Here is a 22336-nt window from a genome sequence, read left to right as displayed (position 1 = left end):
AAAGAAGCTAAATTCAGATTTGGCTGAGCTTCGAAAAGAAAAAGAAGATTTACTAAAGACAGTAGAATCTTCATCTGAAATCACATGTTTGACTGAAGAAGTTGCCCAGGTAACAGTTCCACGGATACAGATTACATCACTTGGCCCTTCAAGGAGCATGGATTTGGAAATGAAGCAATTGCAGTGTAAACTAAAGGTGATTATAAATTTTATTAAAGATGAAAACGTGTTAAAGATATGTTTAAAGATATCCTTAAAGAATATTTTAAGAATATCATTTAAGAATCCTTAAAGATATGTTTCTGTCAGTTCTAATTTTACTTTACTAATAAAGGTAAATTATGGTATAAATAATCCTTAAATTATTAATACTACACTTAGCCTCCTCTTTCTTTTTAACATGATAGATTCTTATCTGGTAATTCATAATACTATTCCTTGAAAAAAATGACAAGATACTATGAGATCCTAACTTAGGAGATGATGGAAACTGGCCATTGCCATTTATTCCACTATTCAATTCCTCTCTGCCTGCTACTGAGCAGAATTGTTTTCAAACATGTAATGTATCAACATAAATAGATTTGCTTTCCTGTACATATTTGCTACTATTTTAATTTGGTGGTTCTTTGTTGGAGAAGGGGAACTAGAGGAAGAGAGAGGAGGCACAGAGCAAAGGTGAGTTGGTTTAATAGATTTCAGCAAGTTAAACCTGAGAGTGAGAATAAAAAGCAGTGTTCCTTTTGTTTACAAAGAATCATGTCTTAAGTCTAGGTGAAACTGTCAGCAATGTAAAAGTAAGATTGGCTTTATGCTAAAGAGAAATATCGTGTAAGCAGTAGGATTTGTGAGTTTTAATTGGAAAGTTTACTTTCATGCTTCTTAAAACATGCTCATTTATTCCTCACATATTAATTATTTTCTTCAGTGGGATTGCTCTCTGGAAGCTAAATGTATGTGAGACCATAGCTATAATGAGAGTTACTAGAAAGAAAATTCTGATTGAAAATGCACAGAATATAACAGTAATAACCATGACTGTTATGAGAGTATTAAGGTATAGAATTGTCCAATAGACTCTGTTCCTTTCAATCTAAAATATTATATGTGTTCTCTCTAATAATAACATCTTTAAATGAAGGGTTACTAGTAGGATAAAGTAGGATAAAGTTTAAAATAAGTTCATGTACTATTGCTTGAAAATATTTTGCTTTATTATTAATAATCAGATAAAACAATTGATATTAACTTAGATGCTTATTAAAAGTCATTTTTCAGAGAGGTCTTGTGTACAGAACTTGCCTTAACAACTACATTTTATAAGTTTTAACTACCTTACATAATAGAAATGAGAAAAAATAGTTGTGCAAGTTTGGGTCTGTATATCTTCTCCTAAAATGTGTTTCTGACTGAATAAAATGGAGTAAAATGTATAAATTGAACGTTGCAGTGTTTAGATTTTATGTGGAGGATAAAATCCATTGAGGTCTTCTGTGGCGATCTTGTCTACCACAGAGACTTTTTTCACAGTTCTGTGATTCTTATATTTGTCTTATGTGCCTAATAGCTTTGTTTTCACCAAGATAAAATAGATTGTTAAATCCAATAATGTCTAATCTGACATCTAAATTTTTTAATTGTCAGTAATTTTCAGTTGATTTTTATTTTACTTATTTGATTTTGCTTACTTTTAATACTTGGTAACAAATTTTGGTAATAGGCCTATATGGATATCTGTAAACTTCTTGGAGCATGGTGTCCCATGGTGTAAGTTTTTACCCATGTATAAATCATCCTCACTTTGAAAGAATGTGTCTTAAAGGTGAGACTAATAAGAATGCCTAAATCAATTTAGATCATGCTTGATGTAAGTTTGAAGTGACATTGTCCATATCTAACTTGGAGTCCTGAAAAACTGACCAGGCTACATAGGGATGAAAAGGATAAATCTTTACTTTTGTCTTATTTCATGTTTTAATATGGAAATACTCTGGAAGACTAGGTACTTTTAAGTACCTAGTAATCTAGTTATTACAATTTATGTTTTGATATTCTGTTGGTTTACTAGGATTGCCATAACAAAATACGATCCAGTGGCTGGCTTGAATAATAGAAGTTTTTTTTCCCATAGTTCTGGAGTCTAGAAATCAAAGCTGAAAGTAGTGCCAAGCTTGATTTCCTATGGGAAAGACTAGAGATCTCTTCAAGAAAATTAGAGATACCAAGGGAACATTTCATGCAAAGATGGGCTCGATAAAGGACAGAAATGGTATGGACCTAACAGAAGCAGAAGATATTAAGAAGAGGTGGCAAGAATACACAGAAGAGCTATACAAAAAAGATCTTCATGACCAAGATAATCACGATGGTATGATCACTCACCTAGAGCCAGACCTCCTGGAATGTGAAGTCAAGTGGGCCTTAGAAAGCATCACTACGAACAAAGCTAGTGGAGGTGATGGAATTCCAGTGGAGCTATTTCAAATCCTGAAAGATGATGCTGTGAAAGTACTGCACTCAATATGCCAGCAAATTTGGAAAACTCAACAGTGTCCACAGGACTGGAAAAAGTCAGTTTTCATTCTAATCCCAAAGAAAGGCAATGCCAAAGAATGCTCAAACTACCACACAACTGCACTCATCTCACACACTAATAAAGTAATGCTCAAAATTCTCCAAGCCAGGCTTCAGCAATACGTGAACCGTGAACTTCCTGATGTTCAAGCTGGTTTTAGAAAAGGCAGAGGAACCAGAGATCAAATTGCCAACATCCGCTGGATCATGGAAAAAGCAAGAGAGTTCCAGAAAAACATCTATTTCTGCTGTCTTGACTATGCCAAAGCGTTTGACTGTGTGGATCCCAATAAACTGTGGAAAATTCTTCAAGAGATGGGAATACCATACCACCTGACCTGCCTCTTGAGAAACCTATATGCAGGTCAGGAAGCAACAGTTACAACTGGACATGGAACAACAGACTGGTTCCAAATAGGAAAAGGAGTACGTCAAGGCTGTATATTGTCACCCTGCTTATTTAACTTATATGCAGAGTACATCATGAGAAACGCTGGGCTGGAAAAAGCACAAGCTGGAATCAAGATTGCCAGGAGAAATATCAATAACCTCAGATATGCAGATGACACCACCCTTATGGCAGAAAGTGAAGAGGAACTAAAAAGCCTGTTGATGAAAGTGAAAGAGGAGAGTGAAAAAGTTGACTTAAAGCTCAACATTCAGAAAACGAAGATCATGGCATCTGGTCCCATCACTTCATGGGAAATAGATGGGGAAACAGTGTCAGACTTTATTTTTTTGGGCTCCAAAATCACTGCAGATGGTGACTGCAGCCACGAAATTAAAAGACGTTTACTCCTTGGAAGAAAAGTTATGACCAACCTAGATAGCATATAAAGCAGTAATGCCTTTGTTGGCATTACTTTGCCAACAAAGGTCCGTCTAGTCAAGGCTATGGTATTTCCAGTGGTCATGTATGGATGTGAGAGTTGGACTGTGAAGAAAGCTGAGAGCCTAAGAATTGATGCTTTTGAACCGTGGTGTTGGAGAAGACTTTTGAGAGTCCCTTGGACTGCAAGGAGATCCAACCAGTCCATCCTAAAGGAGATCAGCCCTGGGTGTTCTTTGGAAGGAATGATGCTAAAGCTGAAACTCCAGTACTTGGACCACCTCATGTGAAGAGTTGACTCATTTTAAAAGACCCTGATGCTGGGAGGGATTGGGGGCAGGAAGAGAAGGGGACAACAGAGGATGAGATGGCTGGATGGCATCACCAACTTGATGGACTTGAGTTTGAGTGAACTCCAGGAGATGGTGATGGACAGGGAGGCCTGGCTTGCTGTGGTTTATGGGCTTGCAAAGAGTTGGACATGACTGAGCGACTGAACTAAACTGAACTGAAGGCCTCTTTTCTTGTCTTGTGGATGGCCACCTTCTTGCTGTGCCCTCACATTGCCATCTCTCAGGCTGTGTGGCATGTTTTAGTTCTTCTCTTATAAGGAAACCAGTCATATTAGATAAACGCCTTTCCATGTGACCTCATTTTACCTAATTCAGTTCAGTCGCTCAGTTGTGTCGACTCTTTGTGACCTCATGAATTGCAGCACGGCAGGCCTACCTGTCCATTACCAACTCCCAGAGTTTCCCAAACTCCTGTCCATCAAGTCAGTGATGCCACCCAGCCATCTCATCCTCTGTCGTCCCCTTCTCCTCCTGCCCCCAATCCCTCCCAGCATCAGTGTCTTTTCCAATGAGTCAACTCTTCGCATGAGGTGGCCAGAGTATTGGAGTTTCAGCTTCAACATCATTCCTTCCATTGAACACCCAGGACTGACCTCTTTTAGGATGGACTGGTTGGATCTCCTTGCAGTCCAAGGGACTCTCAAGAGTCTTGTCCAACATCACACAGTTCAAGAGCATCAATTCTTAGGCGCTCAGCTTTCTTCACAGTCCAACTGTCACATCCATACATGACCACTGGAAAAACCATAGCCTTGACTAGACAGACCAAGTACATTTTGAGGTACTCTGAAGGGGAAGGTTAGGACTTTAGCATATGAATTTTGCCGGGACACAATTCAGCCCATAACAGGTATCAAATTGCTAACATGATTTTCCAAGAAATAGAGTATTTTCTACTTAATGTTTTCTATGCCTATTTAAAAAAAAAGAAAAAACCTGGTTAGATTTGACCCTCTTAAAGATCTACATCAATCTGTTTTGTTTTATCCAATTAATTTAAACTTTTCTATGTAAATTCTTAGGTATACCTCTGAGATGTACACGGTTCATTCAGAGATGAGAGGGCTCATGTGCATTTTCTGTAGCTTCATTTTTATGCCCATTAGACACATTTTCTCAAGGAACTCAACTTTATATAGATAGATAATAAGATACATAGTGACATAAAACTGCCTCCCAGTAAATGATATATACATTGGTTATTTCTATTTAATTTGAAACTTTTTATGCAATCTGGATTGAATAGTGCACTAATTTATATTTGTGATTTTTTTGACCACTTTTTGACATATCCTGTGTTCTCTTCCAGCTTTCCAGTAAGTTAATAATGAAGAATAATAGTTTTTAAACTACTTTTACTTTATATATAATCTCTTGTCAGTCTAGTTCTAAGTCTTTTAAAAATGTTAACTCATTACTCATTTCAAGCCTATGAGAGAAGTTCTATTATTATATGTATTTGATAGTTAAAAAAACTGAGTAAGTTAAATTGTTCAAGGTCACAAAGCTACTAAAGAGGCAGAGCTGAGATTCGAACTCAATCAGTAGGACTCCAGAGTCCATGCTTTTATACAGAAATTTTAAAAAGAATTTAATAAACTTAAACCAAAAAACTCTAACCAAGATAGATTATTACCATTATGACATCTTTGAAATATGTCTTTTACTCCAGATTTTGTAGCTGCAGATAAATATTTTGTTGTAGGAATTGGAAAAGGGTCAGGGGACCTAGGGTTTGATCATTTTTCATCCAGTAACTTCTGGGACCTGACTGAGGAAATTACTTAGCTTTTCCAGAGGTCTAGAACAGGGACAACTTTGTACCCACTTCAAAAGGATTTCTGAGGATTAAAATAGCTGTGAGATTTAGAGAGTCTAACAAAAGTATCTGTAAGCTAGCATTGTTTTATTATAATTCTATAATCCCTCAATTATCCAGAAGTCAGAATTACTGCATTTTTCAGCCACCTAAAATAACAAGCATAAATTTAAAAACATAAAAGAATCAGTTATCTTAAAATCTACTTAGTTTATTCTGTTGAAGATATTTTCACTCTTAATTTACTACCTATTGTTTTTTATTTTAAATACAGCTGTACTGAGTTTATTTGTTTACCTTCTCAGCAGAAAACACCAAATTAGAAGTATGCATACTAAGGGACAGGGTGATTGTTTTTAGGCAGAAATAGAGAAGTAAGAAATTATGATCAACAGATTGATAGATAAAGAAAATATAAAAATGCTAAGGTAAAAATACAAAATTAGAAAAACAGCAGCCTGGGACCATTCAGAGCAAGTCTGAGTAGCCATTTATATCATGATGTATTTTAAAGGCATCACTATATAATGATACAGTAGTAATAAATTAGACATAGTAAGATACCAATTAATGTAGTGATAATATTTATAATATAATATCATTATATTAAAGTTTCACTATTGCTTAATGTGGGGGCTTCCCTAGTGGCTCAGCTGGTAAAGATAATCTGCCTGAAATGTGGGAGACCTGGGTTCAATCCCTGGATTGGGAAGATTCCTTGAAGGAGGGAATGGTCTACACACTCTAGTATTCTGGCCTGGAGAATTCCATGGACTGTATAGTCCATGGGGTCACAAAGAGTCAGACACAACCGAGCGATGTTCACTTTCACTTTAATTGGTTAATGTAATCTTGAATTGTTATTTCTAAATGAATGAACAGTCATTCCAGAAAGAATTTGACTATTATTATTTTTATTATATTAGTTTAATACTTTTAAAATTTAACACATGAATAAATTTCTGTCAACACTATCTTATAGGTAAAAATCCAAAATATCAAAACCACTAAATATCTTAGGGTACATGTTTTCCTGGAATTTGAGTCAAAATTGAAAGCTAGGGATCCCTGGCACTCTAGTTACTACCTCTGGCCCCTAAGCTGTGCAAACAACAAATTCCACAATGCTGTTCTGCTTTGAAAAGCTAGTAATTATATATAAATACTTCCCAGGTTGCTCAGTGGTAAAGAATCCACCTGCCAATGCAGGAGACACGGGTTTGATCCCTGGGTCAGGAAGATCCCCTGGAGAAGAGAATGGCAACGCACCCCGGTATTCTTGCCTGGGAAATCCCATGGACAGAGGAGCCTGGATGGGCTGCAGTCCATGGAGTCACAAAGAGAGTTGGACAGGACTTAGCAACTAAACAGCAACAATACAGGTTCAAGGAAGAAAGTATTTAGTATTCATGAGATTCTCGATCAGTTATTTATTATTGTCTAACAAATTATCCAAAATGTAGCAGTTTAAAACAATAGCAATTTATGATCCAGTGGGTTCACTAGGTAGTTCTTTTGGGCTGTTTGCTGGGTCTCCTCACACACCTGCATTATTCCAAACCAAGGATTTATCTGGGCTGGAAGTTCCAAGAGAGCCTCACTCACAGGCTTACAATTGGTCTTTGGCTTCATCTGGGGTACTTCAGTATTCTTCCAAATGGCCTTTCCTCTGTACTTGTTGGTAGGTGATCCCAGAGCAGCATTACAGGAGGGCAAAGGTGCAAGCTACAACAATTTAAAGCCTGGATCTGATATTTGCACAATGTCATTTATGCCAGATATTTTCTGTCAAAGCAAATCACAGGCCAGATCAGATTAAGAGGGATGGGAGATGGACTCCATTCCATCCTCTTGGTGGGAGGTGCAGCAAATTATTTGTGACTGTATTTAGTCTGATTATTAGTAAATCCAGAATTAGTTTTAAGTAATCTTATTAAACCATAAAAATACTTAGTAATACACATTTAAATTTTGTAAAATCTATATTTCCTATAAATATATTTTTGCAATATCTTTGCAATTATTATATGAGTGTGTTCTTCTATGATTTTGACATGTTATATAAAAATTTTAGTGTGCCCTGATATTTCTATTAGAACATACAAAATGAAACATTTTCAAGTGTTTAAATGTTCATTTTAATTATAACCATAATTTTTGTATTTTTATTACTGTTCATGAGAATGACATATTTATGCTGCCTTAGAACAAGATTGCAAGGTATATTTAAATTTATATGTATTTTTAATCTAGAATGCAACTAATGAACTCACTAAACAATCTTCAAACTTGAAGTCTCTGAAATTTGAACTCCTAGCAAAAGAAGAACACATAAAGGAAATGCATGAAAAGTAGGTTGCTTTATATTTTTATCCATTGTATTTGGTGCCACCTAGTGGCAATTAACTCTATTAAATACTTAACCCCAAGAAACAATACGAACATGTTAAAATTGTTTTCCTTTCTTAGTTTATGTTTGAACCTAAATAAGATGAAAGTTTAAAGAATATTCTATATAGTATAGTTGATGGCAAGATAGTTACTACTTTTATTAATTAGAGTAAAAATGTTTAAAGTTAGATTTTCCTTCTTAGAGTCAACATTTTAATCTTGAATAAATATCAGTTAATGGCCTAAACATTATGAACAGAAAACTTTAGAATGTAGGAATTATTTGACTATAAAATATATATATTTATAAATATGTACATATATATTATATATATTGATTTATATTGGAGTTATTACTTAAGCTTGTAAAGCAAAGATGAAAAAAAGAGTTTTGTTTGTATTTAAAATAACTGAAGAATTATAAAATATTATACTTTGTGTATTTATACTAAAAAAGGAGTTTACAATATTCTGTCTCACAGAATCAAAATTGTTTCCTTTCCGTAACTGTTATAGATATCTAGAGCTTAGAAGTGATGTGTTTAGAAAGAAGTCTAGTCATTCATAATTAGAGATCACTTACTTAACAGTGATCTTAGTAGATAAGGAATTTCCCTAGTGGCTCAAATGGTAAAACATCTGCCTGCAGTGTGGGACCTGGTACAGTGCAGACCTGGGTTCATTCCTTGGGTTGGGAAGATCCCCTGGAAAAGGAAATGGCAACTCAGTCCAGTATTCTTGCTTGGAAAATCCCCATGGACAGAGGAGCCTGGTTGGGCTACAGTCCCTGGGGTCCCAAAGAGTCAGACAGGACTGAGCAAATTCACTTTCACTTTAGTAGATAAAACTGTTAGATAAGAAAATTGGTTAATTTTTTTTAAGCAGAATATCTTGAAGCTTCTTGATAGATTGAGTTAGTCTTACTTACTGTTTACCAATGAGGACTTTAGATAACATTCTTTGAATCCTGTCTTCTTTACCTGCCAGCTCTGGATCTCAAGTTAATAGAATTAACTCATAAAGTTCTTAGAATTGAAATACATGTAAAGCACTTATAACAGTGACTGGTACATAGTAAACATTCATTAAATGTTAGTTATTGTTGTTCTTATTATAATAGTAATAGTGGTTATTACATTTATCATTTTATACTTAGCATTATCACCTTAAGCTAAACTGATACATCAGTTCAATCACTGATATGTCTTTATATGATATTATAAATCACTTCAGTGTCTTTATATGATATTATCAAATTTTATACTTCTTTATTATAGAATTGTTTATCAGAAACAATCAGTGTTATGATTTTGATAATCTCTAAATGTTACTTGTTATTTTTTTGGAAGCATGAGTGGTATATAAATATAATAATTTTAAGTTTTCAAAAAATTTTATTAAGCTTTCTCAGTTCTTTTTTTTAATGCATATGTTTATATAAAATACTGCATTTACCAAGTCACAGCTGGATTATAGATTTTAATATTTTACTCAAAATACTAACAGCAGTATTTTAAACCAAGCAATTATTTTATTAATTTGCAATTAATCAGATAGCATTTAAAAATTTACAGTAGGTATAACATTGGATAATATGTAAGATACTATCACTATTGCAGTATTTTCTATCACTCTTGATAAATGCCTTTTTTTCCCTTTCAAGGATGTCTCGAATGGAGAGAGATATAACCATGAAAAGACATTTGATAGAGGACTTGAAATTTCGACAGAAAGTAAATTTGGAAAGTAATGAGAGTATTAATGAAATGCTAGAAAATCTTGAAAAAAAGGTATCAATTTTTATGTTCACTGACACTAAAAAAAAGATCACTCCCCTTTGTATTTACTTTCTTAACTTCAATAGTCAATCTTAACAAAATGTGTAGTAAATATTCATAAAATATACCTGTGTTGTTACATAATTACATCATTTGCTCTGAAAGTACATTTTCTGTTTTAAAATTGAAGACAAAATCTCACACATATTATAGCCATTCATTCTTTTTATATTGTAAACATACCATGAGAAGTTCAGTTTAATTTTTAAAAATCTGTAATATTTTTGAAATTCGAAATTCTATTATATTCAACATTTTCTTTAAAACTACCATTTATAATGATAGAATTAAACGTGTTTTAAATGAAAAAATATGCTAATAACTATCAGTTCTTCAAAAAGTGTACTCCCCACAATTGTTTTAAAGTATTTCCTTGTACATGTTTAATTCAGTGTACTTAAGAGATGACTCTTTTCTTATTTAAAATAATTGTACACTATCTGACCCTAAAGTAAAATCAGCAGTTTGCTGACTAAGAGATATTTTTTGTTTAAAAATTTTTAAAGCTGCTATTTACACAAATCATAAAGCAGCTTGTGCTTTGGCATTCACAAAATGTCATCCACTCCAGAGAGAACATCTCCCTTATTTTCCTTGTTGGAGGTAAAAAATGTAAGTAATGCTCAAATGGAAGAGAGAAAATTTTACATGAGCAAGAATATGTGTACAGATTTTCTTTCTCTTTCTCTTCCACATACCCACACAAATTATAATTACTTCATATAGGTTTTTTTCAATGCTATCTTTTAAATTTTGTTCATTTTAACTTCAATAATCATTTGAAGTATACAGTGTTTGTATAAGAATTCATTTATCTTTAACAGTATTAAACTGAAAAAATGTTTTCTTCTGGTATTTTTTAGGTTTTTTAAAACATGTATTTATTTTTAGTTAAAGGATAATTGCTTTACAATATTGGTTTGGTTTCTGCCACGCCTCAGCATGAATTAGCCATAGGTGTACATATGTCCACTCCCTCTGGAACCTTCCTCCCAGCTCCCACCCTTTCCCGCCCCTCTAGGTTGTTACAGAGCCCCAGTTTGTGTTCCCTGAGTCATTCAGCAAATTCCCACTGGCTATCTGTTTCACATGTGGTAGTGTATATGCCTCCATGCAACTCTGTCCATTCATCCCACTCTCTCCTTTCTCCTCCTGGCCCATGTCCATAAGTCTGTTCTTTGTCTGCATCTCCATTGCTGCCCTGCAAATAGGTTCATCAGTACCATCTTTCTAGATTTCATATATATGTGTTAATATACTATTTGTTTTTCTGTTTCTCACTTAACTTCACTCTGTATAAGGGGCCTTAGGTTTATCCACCTTATTATAACTGACTCAAATGCATTTCTTTTTATGGCTGAGTAGTATTCCATTGTATACATTACCACAGCTTCTTTATCCATTCACCACAGCTTCTTTATCCATTCACCTGTCAAGGGACATCTAGGTTGCTTCCATATCTTAGCTATTGTAAGTAGTGCTGCAATAAACATTGTGGTATATGGATCAGTTCTGGTTTCCTCAGTGTATGTGCCTAGAAGTGGTATTGCTGGGTCATATGATAGTTTATTCCTAGTCTTTTAAGGAATCTCCAAACTATCTTCCATAGTGACTGTATCAATTTATATTCCCAACAACAGTGAAAGAGGGTTCCCTTTTCTCCACACCCTTTCCAGCACTTACTGTTTCTGAAGTTTTTGATGATGGCCATTCTGACCAGTGTGAGGTGATATCTCACTGTAGTTTTGATTTACGTTTCTCTAATAATGAGTCATGTTGAGAATCTTTTCATATATTTATTAGCTGATTGGTATGTCTCCTTTGGAGTCTTCTGCTATTCTTTGAAATGCACAATAAATATGTTGTATTACTTATTTAATTTTATCCTAAAAAGTACATGTTATATCGGAGAAGACAAAGTTTTCTATGACTTAGCTTATTAAAGAATCAAAACAACCATCTCTTGCTTAAGAAAGTTCAGGTTAGTAATTGAAGGAAACGTAGTTAAAGATAATCTTGTATTATTAGGTAGAAGTCTACACGAAGCAATATTCATGCTTTTTTGCACAGTTTTTGGGTGTTGTTATTGATTTATGTATTGTTAGTCTCACTCACTACTGACTTCAGTATGCTTAGTTAGTACTTGCAGTGCTGTATGAGTTACACAAATCTTATGCTTGAATTTGATATCATTTATGAGAAAATAAATGAAATGACTTATTCATGCATTCATTTGGTTTCTGTTAAAACAAATACAGTGTAGAACTAGACTGCCTTTACCAATAATATTTTCCTTTGTGCTTTAAAAATTTTTTTTATTATTTTTTAATTGAAGGATAAACAGAATTTTGTTGTTTTCTGTCAAACTTCAACCTTAACATGAATCAGCCATAGGTATATATATATATATCCCCTCCCTTTTGAACCTACCTCCCACCCCCCTCCCCCTCCCACCCCTCTAGGTTGATACAGAGGCCCTGTTTGAGTTTCCTGAGACATACAGCAAATTCTCATTGGCTATCTATTTTACATATGGTAATGTAAGTTTCCATGTTTCTCTCTCCATACATCTCTACCTTTGTGCATTTATTGTAGGTAAAGACATTAACTGAGGAGTGTTCCAACAAGAAAGTATCAATTGATTCACTAAAGCAAAGACTTAGTGTTGCTGTAAAAGAGAAGTCTCAGTATGAAGAGATGTATCAGCAAACTAAAGAGGAGTTAGAAAAAAAGGTATGGTTTAGGATATTTTAGCTTAGAGGTAGACTGTAACAATCTCTTTTTTATTTTTATTTCTCCCCAAACCTACTATGAGTTACTTAAATGTTTCAAAGAACATTTATGTCTCTACATAAAACACTAAGAGTTTACTATTAAAGGTAATGCTGTATTAGAGAAACAGATTTTGTTTATCTTGATGATTTATAATAAATGAAAACTGTTGTTAAGAACTTATATTTATATAAGTAGGTATACAGTTTTAGGTCCATAAAGGAGATCAGCCCCGGGTGTTCTTTGGAAGGAATGATGCTAAAGTTGAAACTCCAGTACTTTGGCCACCTCATGCGAAGAGTTGACTCGGAAAAGACTCTGATGCTGGGAGGGATTGGGGGCAGGAGGAAAAGGAGATGACAGAGGATGAGATGGCTGGATGGCATCACTGACTCAATGGATGTGACTTTGAGTGAACTCCGGGAGTTGGTGATGGACAGGGAGGCCTGGCGTGCTGCGATTCATGGGGTTGCAAAGAGTCGGACACGACTGAGCGACTGAACTGAACTGAACTGAACTGAAAACTTATAAACTAATTAAATACTTCCTTTTGATATATGAAATCTTTTAGTCCAAAATCCCTTCCATGTCTTTAATGATTTATAATTTTTAAAAGAATAAATTGATTTCGATGATAAATATGTGGTAATATGTGCTGAAGATAGTCATTGAAAATAAAGTTTTACTCAAATGAAAACAAATACAAGATATAAAGAGAGTAATGAAACTCTTTCTTTATCTTACATCTCTAACTTCCAAATCTGTTTAAGAAACATATTTTTATTCTGTGATTACTGGTCTTTTGCAGGATCTCAAGCTTACTTTCCTCCTGTCAAAAATAAATGAGACTGAATCTGCCATGGCAGAGATTGAAACAGCAGCATCTAAGCATCTTCAAGGATTAGCAATGCAAAGTGAGCAGGCCCTAGAAGGTGCACAGAAGAAATTGCTACTAGCCAGTGAGAAAGTAGAAGAGTTCACCATATTTGTGAAGGTTTGAATTATTTGCACTTTACTAACTGGTGCTTTAATTCAGGCGCAGAGGGCAGTGGCCTATTTCAGATGATCTGGGGTATTCTTGAAGTTCCTTTCTGCTTTCTTTCCCAAACCACAAAGCATCTTCCCGTACCCTACCCACCACACTATTCAAATTTTGTCTATGAAAGATTCATTTTCATAGCTTGAGTTTAAAAATATCCACTATGTTTTTAATATTCTTTTTCCAGTGTCAGTTTAGTTATGAAATTGTGGTAATCACATAAGCAAGACATGTTTTAAGACAAGAATTGAGTTATTTCCATTCTACTTCCTTTTAAAAATCACCCAAGCAAGAACAACCAGAAGCTTGATCCATGGTCATTGACGTTAAGAGACAGAATTGAGTTATTTCCATTCCACTTCCTTTTAAAAATCAGCCAAGCAAGAACAACCAGAAGCTTGATCCATGATCATTGACGTTAAGAGACATTGAACCTGGGCCCCATAACTTATCAGGCATGGAATGGGTAAGTGAAGTGAAAGTGAAGTGAAGTCGCTCAGTCGTGTCCGACTCTTTGTGACCCGTGGACTGTAGCCCACCAAGCTCTTCTGTACATGGGATTCTCCAGGCAAGAATACTGGAGTGGGTTGCCATTTCCTTCTCCAATGGAATGGGTAAAGGAATGGTAAATGATCTGGCAGGACAAAAGGAAGACAAACTAGAATATCTACAAAGGGTGTACCATCTAGAAATTATCTGACCACTGAATAATCCCTGAAAGGCTTAGGCATTGGCTATACAAGGAACCACCAAAGCTAAGGGTGGTGGGGAAGGGAGAATACCAGGTTTTGTTTCAAAGTATTTATAGGAGAGTGTTTAGACCTCTGGTCTGTACTTCTGCCCCGACATGGTCAGCCAGTAATTCCTCCCTTAACTATTCTGGGAAAATGTAGGAGGAACAGTTTGGTTTCAGAGATAACAAGGGACTGAGACCTGGGAACCTGGGGATTGCTCCACTCTTTTTAATGCCACTATGAGTTGTTTCAGAGAGGGCAACGGCAACCCACTCCAGTGTTCTTGCCTGGAGAATCCCAGGGACGGGGGAGCCTGGTGGGCTGCCGTCTATGGGGTCGCACAGAGTCAGACACGACTGAAGTGACTTAGCAGCAGCAGCAGCATGAGTTATTTACACTCCTATTTAGTGCCTTTTATTCTGCCTTGTATTGTAGCTAGCAAACAGGTCTGTTGCCATTATGCTGTCCCCTTTGCTGGAGATGCGAATTTGACCCCTGAGTTGGGATGATCTCCTGGAGAAGGAAATGGCAACCCCCGCCAGTATTCTTGCCTGGGAAATCCCATGGAAACAGGACTAGGGCCTGTTGGGCCACAGTTCACTGGGTCACAGAGAGTCAGACACAACTTAGCAACAAAACAACAAAAACAACTGGCACATAATAGAGCTTGCTAAATTCTTGAGAAATTGACTTTATATCTGCTTCAAGAATAGTGCTGGACACGTAATCACTGCTCAGATTGAAACCTCTGTGAAGGCAAGAGTTATGCACACTCATAATGAGCATAGTTAAAGAATGTTGAGCATAGTTAGAGAATGTACATAGTTCCTACATGGAACATTATGATCAATGGGACTCATTCTGTGCAGAACTTAATAGGGTACAGGTACACAAAATACACATTATTACTATTATTAGTAGTATTAATAGTAATAATGTTTGTTCTGGCCCTGCTGTGGAATCTGTGTTCCCTTTAGTTTTTTTTTCATTTATGCATAGGGCACAACCAGATTATAGCAGAGGTGGGGTGGCCATCTGTTCTAGATCTAGTCTTGAATATGGAATTTTACCCTGGAGTAAAATCAAGTGCTTTGAGCATCTGGGCTGGATGTATGTGGCAGAGCTGAAGCTTTGAATTCTCCTAATAACTGAATAAAACACACAAGGGAAATTTCTAGAAGTATTTGCTTAGTTTGATTGAGGCCTGATAATAGGCTTGTTAACATGCTTGTATGTGAGAATCATATGGTCAATTCCATCTTCTTGGTGGCTTTTGTTAGCTGATGAATAAATACCAGCCAAAGAACATTTATCCAGAAGCTTAAATCATTTAATTATCAATATGTACTTGTTTGTTAAGATTTGGTGAGATGATTAAGGCATATAAATTTCTTGATTCTTTAGTAAGAATTTTTTAAAGCATTATAATTTTATTTTTAATGTGTACAGTTGTTAACACTTTGGTACTGATCTACTCTTAATTATGATTTTTCTATTTTTTTAAACTTTATTAGATATGACATGTAACATTTTATAAGATTAAGATATACAATATGATGACTTAATACATGTATATATTATGAAAAGTTTACTACAATAGGTTAGTTAACACATCCTTAACCTCACATAATTGCCATTTTGTTGTTATTGGAAGGACATTTAAAATCTAGTCATAGCGAATTCCAAGTATACAGTTGAGTATTGTTAACTATAATCACTATGTTATACATTAAATCCCTGGAACTTATTCTTCTTATGATTGGAAGTTTGTACCATTTGACCAACATCTCATTTCCTCCTCCCCTCAGCCCCTGGCAACCACTTTTCTACTCTCTATTTCTGAGTTTGCCTTTTAAAAAATTCCATATATATAAGTGATATCATCCAGTATTTGTTTTTTTCTATCTGGTTTATTTCACTTAGCTTAGTACTCTCAGGGGCTATCCATGTTGTCAGAAATGTCTGGATTTCCTTCTTTTTATGGCTGAGTCATCATATTCCATTGTGTGTGTGTTTAATCTCTCTCTCTCTCACACACAGACACACACACACACATATATTTACTACGTTTTCCTTACTCATTAATATATTCATGGACACAAGTTGTTTCCATGTCTTGATTAGTGCAAGTAACGCTGCAGTGACCATGAGAGTGCATGTATCTCTCTGCGATTCCTTTTTTATTTCCTTTCAGTATGTGCTCAGAAGTTGGATTGCTGGTAGTTGTTATTTTTAATTTTTCGGGGAACCTCTGCACTGTTTTCCATAGTGGCTGTACCAATTTATAGTCTGACCCACAGTGCACAGTGTTTCCCTTTTCTCAACATCTTGCCAGCATTTGTTCTCTCTTATCTATTTGATAATAGCCATTCCAACAGATGTGAGCTGATACCTTGTGGCTTTGATTTGCATTTCTCTGATGATCAGTAAGGTTGAGCGCCTTCTCATGAACTTGCTGGCCATTATATGTGTTCTTTGGAAAAGTATTTGTTGAGATTCTATTTTCATTTCTAAATTGGATGTTTGGGTTTTTGTTATCAAGTTGTATGCTACTACTGCTGCTGCTGCTGCTAAGTCGCTTCAGTTGTGTCCGATTCTGTGCGACCGCATAACGACAGCCCACCAGGCTCCCCCGTCCCTGGGATTCTCCAGGCAAGAACGCTGGAGTGGGTGGCCATTTCCTTCTCCAATGCAAGAAAGTGAAAAGTGAAAGTGAAGTTACTCAGTTCAGTTCAGTTCAGTCGCTCAGTTGTGTCTGACTCTTTGCGACCCCATGAATCTCAGCATGCCAGGCCTCCCTGTCCATCACCAACTCCCGGAGTTCACTCAGACTCACATCCATCGGGTCTGTGATGCCATCCAGCCATCTCATCCTCTGTTGTCCCCTTCTCCTCCTGCCCCCAACCCCTCCCAGCATCAGAGACTTTTCCAATGAGTCAGCTCGTCTCATGAGGTGGCCAAAGTACTGGAGTTTCAGCTTTAGCATCATTCCTTCCAAAGAAATCCCAAGGCTGATCTCCTTCAGAATGGACTGGTTGGATCTCCTTGCAGTCCAAGGGACTCTCAAGAGTCTTCTCCAACACCACAGTTCAAAAGCATCAATTCTTCGGCGCTCAGCTTTCTTCACAGTCCAACTCTCACATCCATACATGACTACTGGAAAAACCATAGCCTTGACTAGATGGACCTTTGTTGGCAAAGTAATGTCTCTGCTTTTCAGTATGCCATCTAGGTTGGTCATAACTTTCCTTCCATGGAGTAAGTGTCTTTTAATTTCATGGCTGCAGTCACCATCTGCAGTGAAGTCGCTCAGTCGTGCCCAACTTGTAACGACCCCATGGACTGCAGCCTTCCAGGCTCCTCCATCCATGGGATTTTCCAGGCAAGAGTACTGGAGTGGATTGCCATTGCCTTCTCTGATCAAGTTGTATGAGTTATATATAATTTCAAGTTAGGAAGTATGATGCCTCCAGCTTTGCACTTCCCTAAGATTGCTTTGACTAGTCAGTCTTTTGTAGTTTCATCCGAATTTAGGGGATTTTTTCCTGTTTTTCTGGAAAAAATGGCATTGGAACTTTGATAGAGGTCTTATTGAACCTCTCGATGTCTTTGGGTAGAATGAACATTTTAAGAATATCCAGTCATTCAATCAGTAAGTGCAGGGTATCATTTCATTTATTTGTGTCTTCTTTAGTTTCTTTCATCAGTGTCTTAGAGTTTTGGGTGTATTGATCTTTCACTTCCTTAGTTAAATTTATCCCTAAAATTTTATTGTTGGGTGCTACTGTAGGTGGGATTGTTTTATTCCTTTTTCACATGTTTTATTGTTAGTGTATAGAGACACAACAAATTAATTTTTATCTGTGACTTTGTATCCTACAACTTTACTGAATTTGTTGATTAATTTTAACAGCTTTTTTGGATGGAGTTCTTAGGATTTTCTACATAAAAGATTATGTCATGAGCAAAAAGAGACAGTGTTACTTCTTTCTTTCTGATTTGGATGCTTCTTGTTTCTCTTCACTGCCTAATTGCTCCAGCTAGGACTTCCAGTTCTGTGTTGAACAGGAGCGGTGAGGGTGGTCACCTTTCTCTTGTTTCCGATCTTGGATGGAAAGCTTTCAGCTTTTTGTTGTTGAGTGTGATGTTAGTTTGGTTTTGTATTATATGGCTTTCGTTATGTACAGTATGTTCCTTCTATACCCAGTCTGTGGGGAGTTTATCATGAAAGAATGTTAAATTTTGTCCAGTATTTTTTTTTGCATTTATTGAGATGATTGTATGATTTTTATCTTCATTCTTTTAATGTAGTATATTACATTTATTGATTTGTATATGTTGACTTATTCTTGTATTCCGGGGATAAATCCCACTTGAGCATGGTGTGTGGTCCTTTAATGTGTTGTTAAATTCAGTTTGTTAGTATTTTGTTCAGAGGTTTTACATCTATATTCATCAGAGGTATTGGCCTATGGGTTTCTTTTCTTGTACTGTCCTTATCTGTCTTTGGTATCAAGTTAATGCTGACCTCTTAAAAAGAGTTTGAAAGTGGTCTTTCCTTTTACGTTCTTTGGAAGAGCTTTAGAAGAATTGACATTATTCTGTCTCAGGTAGAATTCACCAGTGAAGCCATCGGGTCATGGGCTCTTCTTTATTGGAAAGTGTTTGATTGCTGATTCAATCTCCTTACTCATTGATCTGTTCAATTTTTCTGTCACTTTGTGATTCAGTCTTGGTAGATCGTATATTCTAGGAATTTATCCATTTCTTCTAGGTTGTCCAGTTTGTTGGTATATAATTGTTCATAGTATCCTCTTATGATTCTTTGTATTTCTGTATTGTCAATTGTAATATCTTCTCTTTCATGTCTAATTTTCTTTTTTTTAATTTATTTTTTTAATGGAATGATAATTGCTTTACAGAATTTTGTTGTTTTCTGTCAAACCCCAACATGAATCAGCCATAGGTATACATATATCCCCTCCCTTTTGAACCTCCTCCCGTCTTCCTCCCCACCCCACCTCTCTAGTTAATTTTCTTAATTTGAGTACTCTTTTTCCTTGGTAAATGCAGATAGAAACTTATCCATTTAGTTTGTCTCTTTTAAAAACTAGCTCTTAGTTTCACTGATCTTTTCTGTTCTCTTTTTGTCTCTATTTATTTCCATTCTGCTCTTTGTTATTTCCTTCCTCTACTAACCTGGGTTTACTTTGTTCTTTTTCTAGTTCATTGAATTACAAAGTTAGATTTTTTTTAGTTTTGTTTGTTTTTTTCTTTGCTTAATAGTCCCACATAACAGTGGAGGCCAGTGACAGGAGTTGGATGTTGCTGTACAGGTGCTCAGGTGGAGGGGCTCACTGCAGCTGAACCCAGCAATGCAAGCCAGTGAGAGGAGACAGGGCCAGGTCCGGGCCCACACACAGCCATGGGGGCCTTGACGGTTGCCATGCAGTCTTGTGGCCATAGAGTCTCACCACAGGCACTCGCAGATCATTAGAAGCCAGTGGCAGACCATTGGCAAGAGGCCCTCAGTTGAAGAGGTTAGCTCCAAATGCATGCACATTTATCTATCACTGCAGGGGTCTGGGCTGGCATCTTGCACTTGTGCAGGTGCAAAGGCTAAGCTGGCTTCCAGTGCAGATTGCAGGGTCCAGTTAGGGTCAGGGAAGGACTGTCAGGTGGCATCTGTGAAAGTGGAAACCTGTGGGGGGAAGGTGAAAGTGGTGAAATCTGCAGGGGGTCCATGTCAGCCATCCTAGGCATTGGTTTCTTCAGTGGTGAAATCTGTTGGGATCCTACACGGAGTTGGTTACTGTGAACCACAGCTGCTCCTGCTGTGTAGCTGATATAGGTGGCCCCGGCTGTTCTTTGTTTTTCCAGCCCATCCGTATATGTCTTGACTTTGTCAGTCTCTGGGTAGGGTGAAGCTGAAGTGATCTTTCATACTGTGATGTGAAAAACTGGGGAAGGTGGTTGCCCACCTCATTCTTCCTTCCCCAGTGAGGGAGCCCGTTTGAACCCTGGAGTTCTCCACTGGCCCTAAGCAGTGCTGCCCTGGGGGATGGGATGGTGCAGGCACAATGAAGCTGTCCTTCCTTTTCTTTGTATGGAGTTATTCTTTTTTTGCTTCACAGTGTTGCTGAAATTTCTTAAGTGGATTCCTGAGCCCTTCAAGAGCTATTTTAGTTTGTGAATGTCTAATTGTTGATATTTGTGGGGGGATGGACGCTGGTACCATTTTGGTGATATGACTTCTTAATTATGATATTTAAAATCCAGTTTGAATTAACTCTTTCAGTCTTATCATTATATAAAAAAGGATAAAGCTTTTAATAAAAATACATTGAGTGAAATTTAAAATATGTAAATTATATCTTAATAAAACTATTTAAGCTGTTAGAAAAGACATTATTTCTCCAAGAAACTATGGTTGTAGGGGTGACTCCATGGTACTTGAACAGCCAATAATAACCTTCATCACAATAATCTAATCTTACTGAAAATCTAATCACTTCATTATGATTCAATGAAACTCAAAAAATTTTTATAGTTAGCTAACACAGATCAAGACTCCTTAATAAAGACTGGAAAGCTAGATCTAATAAGACTGGAATGAAATAACTTGTTTTACTCTAACACTATTGCTGACTGCTTACAATATATCATATTGAAATACTGAAAAATATAGTGACTTTAAGTTGGGATATACATCCAAGAAAGTACTCTTATTTTGAAAATATAATCAAATATTGAGATATTTCAAGAAGTTTAAGGAGGCTAACATAAACTTTTATAAATTCATTTAATATTTGTTGAATGCTTATTTTGTATGGTATAGTGTTTTTACTTACCTTGACAAGTGATAGCCAAGGACCATTGTTCAAATGATGCAAATAGAGTAAAACATTTTTAAGCTTCTAATGTTTTTAACATTGGAGTATTTAAAGACTTTTGCACAATTTGGAAGTGCTTAGAGAAGAGCTGAGCAGATTTTAAACTGGTAAGAGAAAGCAATTTTGTAATGGATGGAAGGGAAGTAAAAATACAATCCAGATGGAAGTAACACCCAGAAATAAAAACAGGCAGAGCACCAGCATAGAAACAAAAGGCAAGTGTCATCATATGAAAACAAAATCTTAACCTGGATATAAGGGGGTAAGTAAAACATTTCAATGAACTTAGTGCAGTGACACTCTACTATGTATCTGAAAGGTATAGTTTGGAAGGGAGGAAGAAGATTTGAGCATCATGAAGTATATTTCAGCAAAATAACATAACATTTTTTAATAATACACACATTTTCCCCAAATATACCCATGTTGCTTTCAGCCAGCTAATGGCAGCATTGCTGTGGGGCTTCCATGATTAGTCTTGTTGTTACTTCTGAGACTTTTTAACTACATGCACCTCATTTATCCCTCTTTAACCATACTGACTTTCTTGCTGTTCTTTGAATACTGCAAGCCATGCTTTTTTTCCTCAAAGTCTTTGCTCTTTCCTCTGTATATTATTGATAAAATAGCTTACCTCTTCACTTCTTCAGGTCTTTCTGCCCAGATGGGACTCTTGTCAATCTTTAGAACAGATGGTAACAATAACCCTGTATGGGAGACAGCAAAAGAGACACACATGTATAGAACAGTCTTTTGGACTCTGGGAGAGGGAGAGGGTGGGATGATTTGGGAGAATGGCATTGAAACATGTATAATATCATATAAGAAATGAATTGCCAGTCTAGGTTCCATGCAGGATACAAGATGCTTGGGGCTGGTGCACTGGGATGACCCAGAGGGATGGTATGGGGAGGGAGGTGGGAGGGGGGTTCAGGATTGGGAACATGTGTACACCAATGGCAGATTCATGTTGATGTATAGCAAAACCAATACAATATTGTAAAGTAAAAAAAAATAATAATAATAAAATAAAATAAAGAAAGAAACAATGGAAAACAAAGACTCCTATAAAATCTACAATTACATCTAAATAG

General features: G+C 36.1%; 1 protein-coding gene across 3 annotated transcripts in view; it reads left to right on the top strand.

Annotated features, from left to right (window-relative positions):
• Positions 1-22336, top strand: part of CNTLN (centlein) — a 360480-nt gene that overhangs the window by 312322 nt on the left and 25822 nt on the right. For 2 of the 3 annotated variants that reach the window (XM_040238506.1, XM_040238514.1), the window contains exons 19-23: positions 5-196; positions 7829-7926; positions 9630-9756; positions 12400-12537; positions 13385-13570. In XM_040238506.1, coding sequence (XP_040094440.1) covers positions 5-196; positions 7829-7926; positions 9630-9756; positions 12400-12537; positions 13385-13570 — 741 coding nt within the window. The remainder of the gene's footprint in view (positions 1-4; positions 197-7828; positions 7927-9629; positions 9757-12399; positions 12538-13384; positions 13571-22336) is intronic. The other variant, XM_040238523.1, reaches the window with a different exon arrangement.

Source organism: Oryx dammah, unplaced genomic scaffold (assembly GCF_014754425.2).
Source record: "Oryx dammah isolate SB20612 unplaced genomic scaffold, SCBI_Odam_1.1 HiC_scaffold_1, whole genome shotgun sequence".
In the NCBI taxonomy this organism is placed as follows: Eukaryota; Metazoa; Chordata; class Mammalia; order Artiodactyla; family Bovidae; genus Oryx; species Oryx dammah.
Note: the sequence above shows the minus strand (reverse complement) of the source record. Positions and strands in the feature narration are given on the sequence as shown.